Below are 13324 nucleotides of genomic sequence, written 5' to 3' on the forward strand. Positions count from 1 at the left end.
CTGCTATACAAAAAAGATGTGGAGAGGCTGGAGAGAGTCCAGAGAAGGGCCACAAAGATGATCAAAGGATTGGGAAGCCTGCCATATAAGCAAAGTCTGAGAGAACTGCGTTTGTTCAGCCTTGAGAAAAGAAGGCTTAGGGGAGACCTTATCACCATGTTCCAGTATTTAAAGGGTGGCTACAAAGAAGATGGAGATTCCCTTTTTACAAGGAGACACATGGAAAAGATGAGGGCTAATGGGTACAATTTAATCCTGAGGAGATTCCAATTGCACACAAGAGGAACGTTTTTCACAATGAGAACAATCAGCCATTGGTATAATCTCCCCAGGGAAGTGGAGAATTCCCCATCATTGGACACTTTTAAGATTCAACTGGTCAGGCTGCTGGGCCATCTCGTTTAGACTGTGCTTTTGCCAAGAAAGGTTGGACCAGATGATCCTTGAGGTCCCTTTCAACCTGGTATTCTATGATTCTAAACTTAGGATGTTGGGGTATTTAAGTAGGTGGTGCTTCTGTGCCCTGAAGAATTAAGGTGGAGGTTGAAGTGGAGTCACTTCACACCATCGTCACGCTTGTCACAGAGAAGAATGACACTAGCTGGGTGACGCCCAAACAGATTCACTGGAGCTATATGAAATAAATCAGTGGGCCTCAACACCAGTGCCAAAGCACACTGACTCCAAAGCAGTAACATGCTCTGGGTAGCACTGTACTTTGTCATCAGTGTTGGTGTGGACTGTGAAAGTGGCACTGTCAATGCTGTCCTCCTACTTCCAAGTGTCTGTGAGCAATGCCAGAGAAATCAGCTTGAAACATGGGTTGCCTTTAAGCAACCAAAGCGTCTGTGGGGTTAAGTTTCAGAGTCCCTGCCTTACACTGCCAAATACTCTGTTTTTACTTTATTCCAAAAGGGATGAGTCTTACATCTGACAATATGGTACAACTTCACTGAACTCCAAAAAGGTCTGGCATGCTGGAGAGGAATTATATTTAAGTGTGAGTGGTGTTTGTATTATTTTAAATACAGCTTCCTTGGTTATCATTCACTCCTGGCGATGGTTAATAAACCCTCTCAAAATGAGCTCAAGACAGTTGCCTCTCACTGAGGAGACTTTCAAAGCCAGATCTGCATTAGATAAACAACAGCAAAGCTCCCATGAATTCAACAGAGCACTACTGACTGAAGAGCTGTCCCTGAAAATGTTCTAAACCAAAATATTAGTTCCACGTGAAGTAAAAGGTAGTGTAAATGGGCAGGCTTTGATGGGACCCATGTATAAAAATATAAACATAAAAATACATGCATAAATATATGCATAACTAAATAATTAGGAATTAATTAACAAATGGTCTGATTTTATACTACAGAAGTTTTCACTAGAGGAGTCAATATTTAGAGATGTACTTGAAAAAAAACATCTTCAAAGCATTCATAAACATTCTCCTGGCACACCTGAGAAGTAGATGAGTGTTATCCATGCTACTTAGCTGAAAAAGCACAAGGCAATTTTTTATTTGACATTCTTGTATTTACTTACATGTCTAGAATGTGATCTTAAACAAGGCTTATTTTGGTCTTTTAAAGCGATATCACTCTAGCTACCTGCTTACATCTCTTGAGGACTGAAGACTGACTTCACCTATGCTGGGGTACACCAGGAACGGGTCTACTCACACAAAACTGTAGCGCTGTCAGGCCTGAAAACTTTGTCACAACTTCACAACGTAAAGCACATTCTTATCATATGTGCATGTGTGTGTGCATTGCAGCAGCACCACAAACAATTGCTAAGAAGCTCATACACGCTTAGAATAAGTGTATAGAGAGGATGGTTGCATCATATACATAAGCAGCTCTCTAATCATAACACGTTCCTTGCACTGCTCTCACTGTTGCTTTAACGTTAAGTTTAAAGCCTCTTTGTTTGTAAACACTTTTGCATTAATTTTCAATGATTTAATGATATATGGCAGCATAAGGTTTTTTCCTCTTTTCACTCCAGGAACTGACAAATCAACTGGTACAACCCCCCCCACCCCCCCGCCCCCTCCAGCCCCACTCCCACCTTCAAACTTTTAACTTACCTGCCCACTGTTAGCCAGGTCATCCACAGACAGAGAAGGGTCCAGCCTCAGGGATAACCCAAAGTCACAAAGACAGCAGGTTAAATCATTTTTCACCAGGATGTTGGAACTTTTTAGGTCTCTGTGCACGATAGGTGTTTTGGGGCGACCACAGGGTGTGTGATCACTATGGAGATGGGCAATCCCTCGGGCCAAGGACCCACCCAGTTTCCAGAGATCCTCCCAGCTGATAATATGCCGTGTGAGATATTCCTGCAAGTTTCCTCTAGCGTGGAAGGCAGTGATCAACCAATACTGTTTACCAAGATCTGTCTTACGCTCCTCTGCTGTCAAGAATTGGAGAATGTTCTCGTGCTTGAGGTTTACATCTGAAAAAATGTCTTTCTCAGTTTTCCAGGAGGCATATTCTTCATAGGGGAAAATCTTGACTGCCACAGTTTCATACTGCTCTGATGTGTTTTGCTTCAGTTTGGCTTTATACACTTCAGCAAACCTTCCTTTGCCAACAACAACGTCCAACTCAATGGGCAGCAATTCTGTGTTGTGGTTGATGTTGTTGGCACAGGTAGAGCTGATGTCTGAGCGGTCATCATCTAACATAATGGCACAAACATCACTGCAGTCCTTATGTTTCCTGGGCTTAACATTCTTCTCCCATGCCTTGTTGAGCTGCCTCTTCTTATGAGTGCGGTAGGCATAAAAGATAACGATCACAGCAACAGAAATCACCAGTAATGGGACAAGACTTATGATGGTGACTTTGGAAATTTCATCTTTCTCCTCTGGCTTATGAGGGTTATCTGTAAAGAACAGAAGGAAGGCATACATTAAATGATATCATAGCTTTATGTATACAAGAGTCTGTCAATAATTATATTTTTTATCCAGAGTGCTATACATGATGTCCTCCACTAACAGTAAATAATAAAAAATACCACAGCTTTCTTACCTCAAAATGTTGTTTTGTATGTAGGCCTCCACTTACCAGGACTTTCCTGTCTGCTCATTTTATAAAAAGCCAACACCGAATGAGCAAGAACCTAATATAATTTAATAGTTTTCTTCTTCTCTGAGGCTCTTAATAAATTATGGATGAAACCTTCATTTTCCTGAATGCAATAGCCAAAGTCTCCCGCATTTGCTTTGTTGATGTATTCTTGACAGATCTGCCCCTTTAACCAGTAACTACTAGAACACATTAATTTTTCTAAGAACTGGATTGATAAATAAATAGACAATGCAGCATGTGAATTCCCACTTGCCCAGTTATCATTTCAGTTCTGGTATATTTCAGTGGGGTGCATGTAAAGACATGTTCAGGAAGCCTGTCCGCACACAACTACCCCAAGCTAATATTCAGGCACAATATGTATACCTGCATATACATCTGAAAAACAAACCTAATTCTCATACTTTGATGAATGTGAGAGTGCTGCTAGAACAAATTAAAACACCTGCATATACATAGATGTTTCAATCCTGCAGGCACAATCAGGCATGTATGACACTTCTGAGAATTGTCACCCCTCATGTACTTTTTGCATGGATTTATGTGACTGAAAACATCCTCTGTGTGTCACACGCCTTGTAAAGCAGTTGACGGTTCACTCCAAACTGGTGCAGTCCACACACTAACATATTCTTAGATGGAACACATAGGGATAGGGAACAGAAACACAGCAGAGACATACTCTAGAACTGGGAGATGTTCTGGGAATGTTACAGAACATTATTCTAGAGGCAAGAGCTGCCCTATCACCTTTAGATGTGACCCTTCTAGTTCAGTTTGGGATATTTTTTATGGAAGGTAAACAGTTTAAAAGAGAACAGTTTTATTCTGAAAACAGATTAAAGAAGGAAGGTCAGAGTTTATCTGAACCTGATTTGATTGGACACATGGGAATGTACTTTCCCAGACCAGTTCTTCCTTTGAGTCAGAGAAAATGTACTATATTATCTTTCCACGGGGGAGGGGACTGATTGGGAGAAACCCTGGGAGTATAACCTGAATGGACTAAAACAACTGATGCTGCAAACAGAGTTAAGTAATCGGCTTGTGTTGGCAGCGTGATGCTCTGGCGGATGATTACAGCAATGTCCCTGACCCAGGTTCTGTGTATCAGGCCAAATAAGTCAGTAAGAAAAAGAAAAGTTTAATAAGCTCCGAAGGGAAGTTGCCACTTACTACCTTAGCCACAAACCTGTTTCCCCTACTCTGTGCCGCTCAAAATGAAGGTGAGCAATGCCGAAAGGGGTGGGGGAAAAGGGTTTACAATTGGAACAAGCAGTACCTCTGACACTCCAATTTCACATATAATCACATTTCCATTAGAAACACAGCTAGCTGACAGGCAACAGGAACCATCAGCTATTCAAAGGCAGGTGACAGGACATCTGAAGAGTACATTTTTCTTTATTTGGAAGAAGGCCTGAATGCTGAACCAGGATGTGCTTCCTCTCTTTGAAAGGTTCATCAACCAGATGCAAAGCAAGTAATTCAATCCTAACCTCTCTCATAGGGTTTCAAGGAAGAGGAAGTGCCTTTCTGGTGCTGACATTCCTGGCTAGCACAGGTCAGTGGTATTCACTAGCAGCACCTACAAAGAATGTATTTCCTTCATTTATGCAAAAGAACCTTTTAAACCAATCCCTTCTTCCACACTTATGCAAACCACACATCCTTATTTTCAAATGATTTCCCTTGGCAACAAAATGTTAGTAAATTTTAAACTTTTAAAATTTTAAATTAAAGAAGTAAAAGTCCATCACAGATTACAGGCACCCCTTCTGCTTCTCAGCATGTTGAAGAGGGAAAAAAAATATCCAGGTTTTTTATGGCCTTTGCTGGAGGATTATATTTAGAAAGTCCAATGTCACTGTCCGCAAAGAGATTTGCATTGCTTATTCCCATGTGCATTTTTTGCTCTTAGAAAATCTGCTTTATAAAGAACTTGGGGAACACCCCAGTGGAAGAGAACTGATTACATTGCGGGACAGCTGTTTCAGAGTTTTGGCTAGAAGCCCGCCACAACTGCATGAATGCAACTGTGATCTGTAACAATCAGGTAACATAGTTTTGATGAACGTTTGGGGTTCTGTTTCAATTGTATTTCTTCACCACAGGGAAGCATGCTTGAAGTTTGGACTCTGCTCTTGGAACTGAGTAAAATGTCATCTATATCACATGGTATACTTTTTAACAAAGATGAACATGCCTCATTAGGGCCCTTTAAGCCCTTTTTCTTTGCTACAAAGCTGCAATATATAGCCCAAATATTTGAAATACAAATGTCTTTCTAAATGGCGGACAAAACCCCCAAGCTCTATTAGCTCTCTTTCAAATTTCTCCCCGTGAGTACAAGCAGTTGGAGGTTCCTGGGGGCATGTTCAGCTCTAACAAAGAAGAAACTCACCCAAAGCCTCCACTCCTTGACTGTTATGGCTCCCTATCAAAGGGTCTCCAATCATTCCTATAATGCCCTAGAGCAGGCTTTATTATTTTGGCCCGAGAAGTCTCCAGCAGACTTCATGGCCCCTTTGGCTCTTCCTCTTTTTGCACAAGAGAAAGCTCTGCTTGGGGTGCAGGGAGATTTCTGGGTGGAAGGGAGAAACTGTTGATGTTGCAAATGTCACTTGAAAAAGAATGAATTTTTTTTTAAAATCAAAGCAGAAGCTAAGCAGTTTGGCCACTTCCCCTGAGCACTCTATCATCCTGCACCCCTGCTGCAAAGTGACACATCCTCTTGGCACTGTCCCTTGGAGGAAGTAGGGAGGCGGGGGTGAAAAGCATACGGCTGCACATCCCCACCTAAAGCAGCAGGGACAAAGGGTGTACTCATTTTCAGTTTTTAAGACGCTATATAAGTCCCACTCAAGGCTTGGGAAGTGCAAGAATGAGTGCCCAACGGGGAGAACAGTGTCAAGACTGAGAAGGCTGAACCCTGAGTTTAGGAGGGGACTGTGCTGCTTGCCATGAGGATTAAAGGGGACAGCAGCAGCAAAGAGCTGATGGCACCGAAGGCTGGTCACAGCAAGGCACTTCCAGACCTGCCTCTGATTTTGACTGCTGATATGAGCAAAACAAAATCGGCCCCTGCAGCACAAGCTAAGGTTGGGGTATTTCTCAGTTGAATCTATGTACAAAGTCAGGGCAGGATGAAAATTCAGAGCATATCTGTATGTTTGCATAATGGCTAGCCAGCATTCTCTGGCTTGACGACAGGAATCTAAGAATAAATATGTTCATTTGCTTATAAATAAATACCTATGACTCAAACCCCAGCATTTCAAAAATGGGAGTGCAGCTTCCTCTTTCTAAACGCCGCAATGATCAAAACCTGGCTGCACTGGCAGGCAAGGAAACAGTTAAGTAAATCAGCCTTTCAGGTTTTGCAAACAGGCTCCTAAATAACTTTCCCCACCCAGAACTATTATTTAGGCAGGATCAGTGCTTTCTTAAGCTTCAAAAAAGCCTATTAATACAGCATAACAATAGAGTAGTTGAGCTAAAAGAAAGCTTCCTGTATGGAGTTTAAACTAAGCACAAGCCATCCGCAACAACCCTTAACACTACCTAAGCCTTTAGGGAATACGGCTCAGGTGCCAAGGAAAATGGAAACACTGTACAGCCCCTGTTCAGTCAGGAAGCTTCAAAGCACAACAGCGCCTTGCCCACAAATTCTTTAGCTTGGACTGGGCACCTTTGATTGGACTTCAGTGTCACTGAACTTTGGAAACAAGAAATAAAACAATGGCAATAAAATTAGGACCCACACTTGAATTCAAAAGGCAGCAGAAATGCACAGCCAGTCCTGACGGAGTAACATCAGTGCTGGTGCTGCTTGTGCGAGTTCTAAAGTTGCTGCCTCTTCAACTGCTAGTCAAAGCCACACCGCAGGGCAAGAACATATTTGATATCGGCAGAACTCAGGTTAAACGTATCAACACCGATATATTGCAGGTTTGTCTAGTGTCTTTGAACCCCACCCCCACCCCCAAATATAAAGTCCCAAAATACGGGCCTGAGATCTAGTTATTTTGCAGGATCCTGAGACACAAAGCAGCCCTTTGAGCTGACAACTCCGTTTTGCAGCAATTCTGAGGTTTCAAAGTTTGGTTTCAATTCCACACTGGAATGAAAACTAACATTTTTTTGAATGTTTTTGCATAAACAGAATTTTGTTCAAATATTGCAATTTGGCAAGAGATGTGAGTGCTGAATCCCCACCAGTAAGGGGACTAGTCTGGGGTATGGGAGCTCCAAGTTCAAGTCCTGCTCTTGTTTGATTCAGGGAAGAGCTTTTCATCTCTCATTTTTCTAAATCAGGCAAAATGTGAGTTTGAACCTTACGTGTGTACCGATTTCTGGGCAAGATATTAGGCAATAAAAGATGGAAAAGTCTGCCCATCTCTTTAGTGCTACTTTCTGGATGAAAACTAATTCCATAAAATGCTTCATTTTCAGTGAAATGAAGTTTCATGCCGAGCAGGTCTTTGGGGTATCTTAGTTTATCCCTATCGAAGAATCCTCAAGTGACAATGAAATTCTGTAGTTCAGTGTCTCATGTACCTTCCTGATTTTGGTCTTTTTAGAATTAAAATGGCTTGCAAATCTTCAGCACAACATTTTTAGATAGGAAATGTTGATTTTCAAAACAGAAACTCTGTTTCTGACGTTCCTGTACTTTTCCCTGAAACCTCTATCTTGAGGACAAAAGCAGTCTGAAAGTTGATCCAACTTTTCTGTTTAAAAACTTCTGCTAATTTTCCAGGCATTGCTTTTTCTGCTTTCTGGATGGGGGTGGGGAGCTTTTTTCGGAGGTGGGGGGAGGCTTCTTCCTTAGGAAAATGGTCGATCCTGACACAAAATACTTGGAAATAATCAAACTCAACTGCTGCACCTCAAACTAACCTGCTTTTTTTTATCTTGACAGTTTCTTGGAAACATTTTAATTTTCCACCCTTGCTGGAGAGGAAGAATATTTTTTCAACTTAATAGTTTTGTGGGGTAGGAAATCAGTTCCACCCCTGCCTCAGCTCTTGCTAACAATCTGATGGCAGAAGACAGAGATTACCAGACTTTAAAACCAGAGTGGACTCTATCTTGCTATCCAGTGGAAAATAAACCCTGACATTTTTTGTAGACCTTTCTGAAAGTCAAAGTCCTGCAGCCAGTTCCTAAATTTGACAAGAAGTTTTTTGGACTAGGTAAACCAAGTCTGTCAAGGCCAGTAACTTGTGTTTGAGCTCTATGTCTTCATCTTTTAGTCTAAAGAGGATATTGCCAGGGTATCCAAAACATAATATCTGCTGAAGCAGCCTCCTAGAGAGGCACTAGCTCTGTTAGTTGGCAGGTCTGCCTGGCCTGTTATAGGGGCTCAAAGATAGTAGAAGTGACAAGGTTAAAGCCATCTCTAGAATCTGTTTCTAAAGTTGTCCTTCTAAAGCACTGCCATCCTCATGGCTCAGAATTTGAGCCCTAAGGATGTTTGCTTAAGGGTGTTGCAACTCACTCACTTGACCTTTTGGTTATTTGCCAGCCTGAATGTTGCTCTGCAGTCAACATATAGCTGGCAAACCGGACCCAGCCCTCAGGGCACTTAATGCAGGCCATTGTCCAGCGCCACCACTTACCTCTTTTCCCGAGAGGTAGTAAGGCCTTAAGGTAGTAAGGTATGCGCAGTTTTGGAGAGCTGTGGCATGTTCACTGCTGCTCTTCCCTAGGGGCAGCAGCTTTGCCCTTGGCACATGACTACCCAGAATCAGGTAATCAGGACTCAAGACATCTCTGTTATGGCCGGGGAAAATCCCCAGTTATGTGACCCAGTTATATGGGTTACATGTTGGAAGAGTCATGCATATGCATCTGTCACCTGACAGCAATGGCTGCATCTTAGTCACGGGGGCGGGAGGCAGGCAACTGCTTCTGGGTGCCTTACTTCAGTGAAAAGGCAGGGCAGCAATGATGTAATGGATATTTTATCTACTGTAAGCAAAATTTCATTTTTCAGCTGTTTGCCAAGTATGCTATCCAGCACCCAGGAGATTTAAGAAACTCTTAAGCTCTAAAACAGAACAAATAGTTTGTTGCTGTTTTATTCCCTCACTGCTGGCGAGAAAGCGTAATTCCTTGGTTTGTTGGCACAGCACCCATTTGTTTAAAATGTCCCAACCCTGGATGCATTCCCTTCTTATCTCTCCCATTCTAACAGGCCACTCACTGTGTGTACATGGCATCTCTCACACATTTTTGTAGTTGAGCTTTCCTACTCAGTGATTTGAAAGCCGACATGTTCTAACTTTACATGATGTGACTGTGTTTTGTGTGATACATGCCTCAGTTATACAACTTGGTGTCTGCTGCTGTTTGCTGGTGGTTTTCTGGAACAAATCAATCTCTCCAGTTTCAATATGTTCCAACAGATGCCACACATTAAACACTATTTTTATTCTCAGCCTGAGTTTCACCCCTCCAACCTTTCCCAAAATATTATGTTGCCAGTGTTAGTTACAGTTTGTTTCTGTCTGTAATTATTAAAGTCTCTTCCATGACAACCTGATAAAAGGTTGGCCACATTCCCACACTTATTAAGCTCTCAAGTGATGCAAATTGTAACAAATATGCCAACCAGACTGGAAAGGCACTGCTTAGTTTGTTTTTACACAAATCTGTAACTGAGCTCTGCATGGTTATTTTCCTAGGAAGCAAACAATATAAATAATACAGAGCAAAACAAAATTTTGGCTTCTTTTGCCTCTTTCCATTCTATTTCCTTTCTATCCCACTAAGTGAATCAGATGTTCAGTATTAGACAGCCTCTCCTTTGGTTACACACAGCTGCAGGCATTGGGTGGGACTCTGCGGCTGCGAATACCTAAGAGGAAAGCGAGGGAGCAAAGCCAACGGAGGAGCCCTGAGAGGCTCTGTGCAACCTTACACAATGCTGCTGACCTCTCTTACGGGGCAGCTGGAAGACAGTTACCTTCTGAATGAGCTAGCTGGGTAACAGAAAAACAGATTAATGAAAGCCTCTGTTAAAATTCACTTGGAAGCAGTCCAGCTGTAATCACCTCTCTTCTGCTGCTCCTTGAGCACTGGACAAGTCATCACATGAGTATTTACAGCCTGGCAGCTGTTTGTGCAAAAGTCTTACATCTGCTTTTAAGTCTGAGACCCTACTCCCCACCTGCACAGGCCAGTACCTCAGCTATCAGGAATAGGAGTTTCTCTACTCAAGAGAGAGAATATAGAGGCACCCTGTGTGACCATGGAGAGGAGATGAGGAAGTGGGATGGACAACCCACCCCAATCCTACAGGCACACGTACATGAGTTGCAAGGAAGAACAATTACAAATGGGGATTTTTACAGAAAAAGCGCTGCTCCAGTTTTCAGCAGGCAGAATAGAAGGCCTGATCTTACTTCTGATCCTCTTGAAGGGACTTCAAGCAAGACTTGCTCACCCTTTAATAGTCCCATATGGCCAGTGTGAAAATCTAATGGAGAGTGGAAGCTAACTATCATGGCCTGAATGAAGACACACCGCTGCTGAGTGCTGCCATGCCAGACACGCTAGAACTTCAGTATGAACTGGAGTCCAAGGCAGCCAAGAGGTATGCCACAATTGATATCACTAACAAGTTCTTCTCAACCCTTCTGGCAGCGGAGTGCAGGCCACAGTTTGCTTTCACTTGTAGGGCCATCCAGTTCACTTGGAATCAACTGCCCCAGGGGTGGAAACACAGCCCTGCCATTTGCCATGGACTGATCCAGACTGCACTGGAACAGGGTGAAACTCCAGAACACCTCCAATGCATTGATGACAACATCACATGGGGCAACACAGCAGAAGTTTTTGAGAAAGGGAATAAAATAGTTTGAATCCTTCTGAAAGCCGGTTTTACCATAAAATGAAGTAAGGTCAAGGGATCTGCACAGGAGATCCAGTTTTTAGGAAAAAAATGGCAAGATGGATGCCGTCAGATCCCAATGGATGCAATCAATAAAATAGCAGCTATGTCTCCACTGACTAGTAAAAAGGAAACACAAGCTTTCTTAGCCATTGTGGGTTTTTGGAGGATGCATATCCCAGAATACAGTCTGATTGTGAGCCCCCTATATCAAGTGACCCATAAGAAGAATGGCTTCAAATGGGGCCCTGAGCAATGACAAGCCTTTGAACAAATTAAACAGGAAATAGTTCATGCAGTAGCCCTGGGGCCAGTCCAGGCAGGAAAAGAGGTTAAAAATGTGCTCTACACCACAGCCTGGAGGCTCTGGCAGAAAGCACCAGGAGAGACCACCAGGGTTCTGGAGTCAGGGATACAGAGGATCCAAAGCCCGCTACACTCCAACTGAAAAAGAGATATTGGCAGCATATGAAGGGGTTCGAGCTGCTTCGGAAGTGGTTGGTACAGAAGCACAGCTCCTCTTAGCACCTCAACTGCTGGTGTTGGGCTGGATGTTCAAAGAAAGGGTCCCTGCCACACACCATGCAACTGATGCTATGTGGACTAAGTGGATTGCATTGATCACACAGTGAACTTGAATGGGAAACCCCAGTCACCCAGGAATTCTGGAAGTGATCATGGACTGGCCAGAAGGCAAAGATTTTGGAATATCACCAGAGGAGGAGGTGACACATGCAGAAGAGGCTCCACCATGTAATAAACTACCAGAAAATGAGAATAAATATGACCTGTTCACTGATGAGTCCTGCCAGATTGTGGAAAAGCATCAAAAGTGGAAGGCTGATGTGTGGAGTCCTACATGACGAGTTGCAGAAGCCGCTGAAGGATAAGGTGAATCGAGCCAGAATGATAGAATGGGCTGCTAAAAACTACACCAAGAGCAACGAGTGGTGGGACTTTAAAACACTGGGATATACATTTAGCAAAAGCTACCTGGCTAGTTAACACAGGAGATCTATCAATCAAGCCGACCCTGCCGAATCAGAACTTTCACGTACTGCAGAAGGCATAAAGTTCTCCTAGTGCACATGAAGAACATGTTAGGGAAGACAGTCTGGGTTAGTCCTGCCTCAGGCAAAGGCAAACCCACCCATGGGATTGCTTTCGCTCAAGGACCTCAGTGTCCTTGGTGGGTGATGTGTAAGGATGGAGAGGTCCAGCGCATACCTCATGGGGATCTGATTTTGGATGAGAATAGCCAATGAATCAAATTGTAGGATGTTAATTGCTAAATAACCCTGCCACTGTATGTCATCATTACTATAATTGCTATCAGTTGTACTGCAGTAAGAATAACCCAAACTAATGACAGATAAACTTTGGTGAAAATGAGTAAGTACAGCGGTGATGGGATCAGAACTGACCTCAGCAGCTGGCACCCAGCAACTTCCACAAGATCGACATCTTCAACCCACAGACTGTGGTCATGGGCTGCACCAGATACACCAGCCGCGAGCTCCAAATACAGCATGCAACAGTCCAGCATCACACACCATCTCCCCTACCCTGAGAGACTGTTCTAACAGATGGAGCCCAAAGTCATGGATTAAATGGACTCAATGGACATTTTAGAGGCATATTCCATAGATTAAGGGAATCATATTTGTATGTGCATATATATGTACATATATATCAAAGATAGGGAAAAGTGGTGGCAATTAATTGGAAACTGTAAGATCCGAGAATAAGGGGTGGATAATGTCCTGGTGCTGGCAGGGATAGGGTTAATTTTCACAAGGAGCTGGAACTGGACACAGCAGGGAGAGGGGGAATCTGCTGACCCAGACTAGCCAAACCGTATTCCATACCATGTGACTGCCATGCCCAGTATATAGCCCAGTCTATAGCTGGGGAGGCTGGCTGGGGTAGGGGGCAGGAAATCACTGCTTGGGAACAGACTGGGGCTTCTGGGGTCCGGTTGGTGAGCAGTGGTACATTAATCGTCTTTTGCACATTCCTCTATCAGCATTATTGTTGTTGTTTTCCTCTTTCCTTCGCTGTTCTATTAAACTCCCTTGTTCTCAACCCACGAGTTTTGCCTTTTTCTTCTGATTCTCCCCTCATTCCAGTGGGGGCTGGAGGGGGTAAGCGACGACCATGTGGTTCTTTGCTGCCGGCTGGAGTTAAACCACAACATAAGGAGAGGAAGAGGAGAGAAAGAAAGGAAAAGACAGGGGCAACATGTTAGAGACAAGCAAAAGATCCTAAGTTAAGGAAATTCTAAAACATTATCCACCTGGGCACAGGACAAGGCATCATGCAGGCA

The 13324-nt window shown here is 43.2% G+C and overlaps 1 protein-coding gene across 1 annotated transcript in view; it reads right to left on the minus strand.

The window, feature by feature from the left end:
• Positions 1-13324, minus strand: part of TGFBR2 (transforming growth factor beta receptor 2) — a 61775-nt gene that overhangs the window by 13827 nt on the left and 34624 nt on the right. Inside the window, exon 4 of the mRNA XM_074150627.1 lies at positions 2090-2889. Coding sequence (XP_074006728.1) covers positions 2090-2889 — 800 coding nt within the window. The remainder of the gene's footprint in view (positions 1-2089; positions 2890-13324) is intronic.

This window comes from Numenius arquata, chromosome 7 (genome assembly GCF_964106895.1).
Source record: "Numenius arquata chromosome 7, bNumArq3.hap1.1, whole genome shotgun sequence".
Classification (NCBI taxonomy): Eukaryota; Metazoa; Chordata; class Aves; order Charadriiformes; family Scolopacidae; genus Numenius; species Numenius arquata.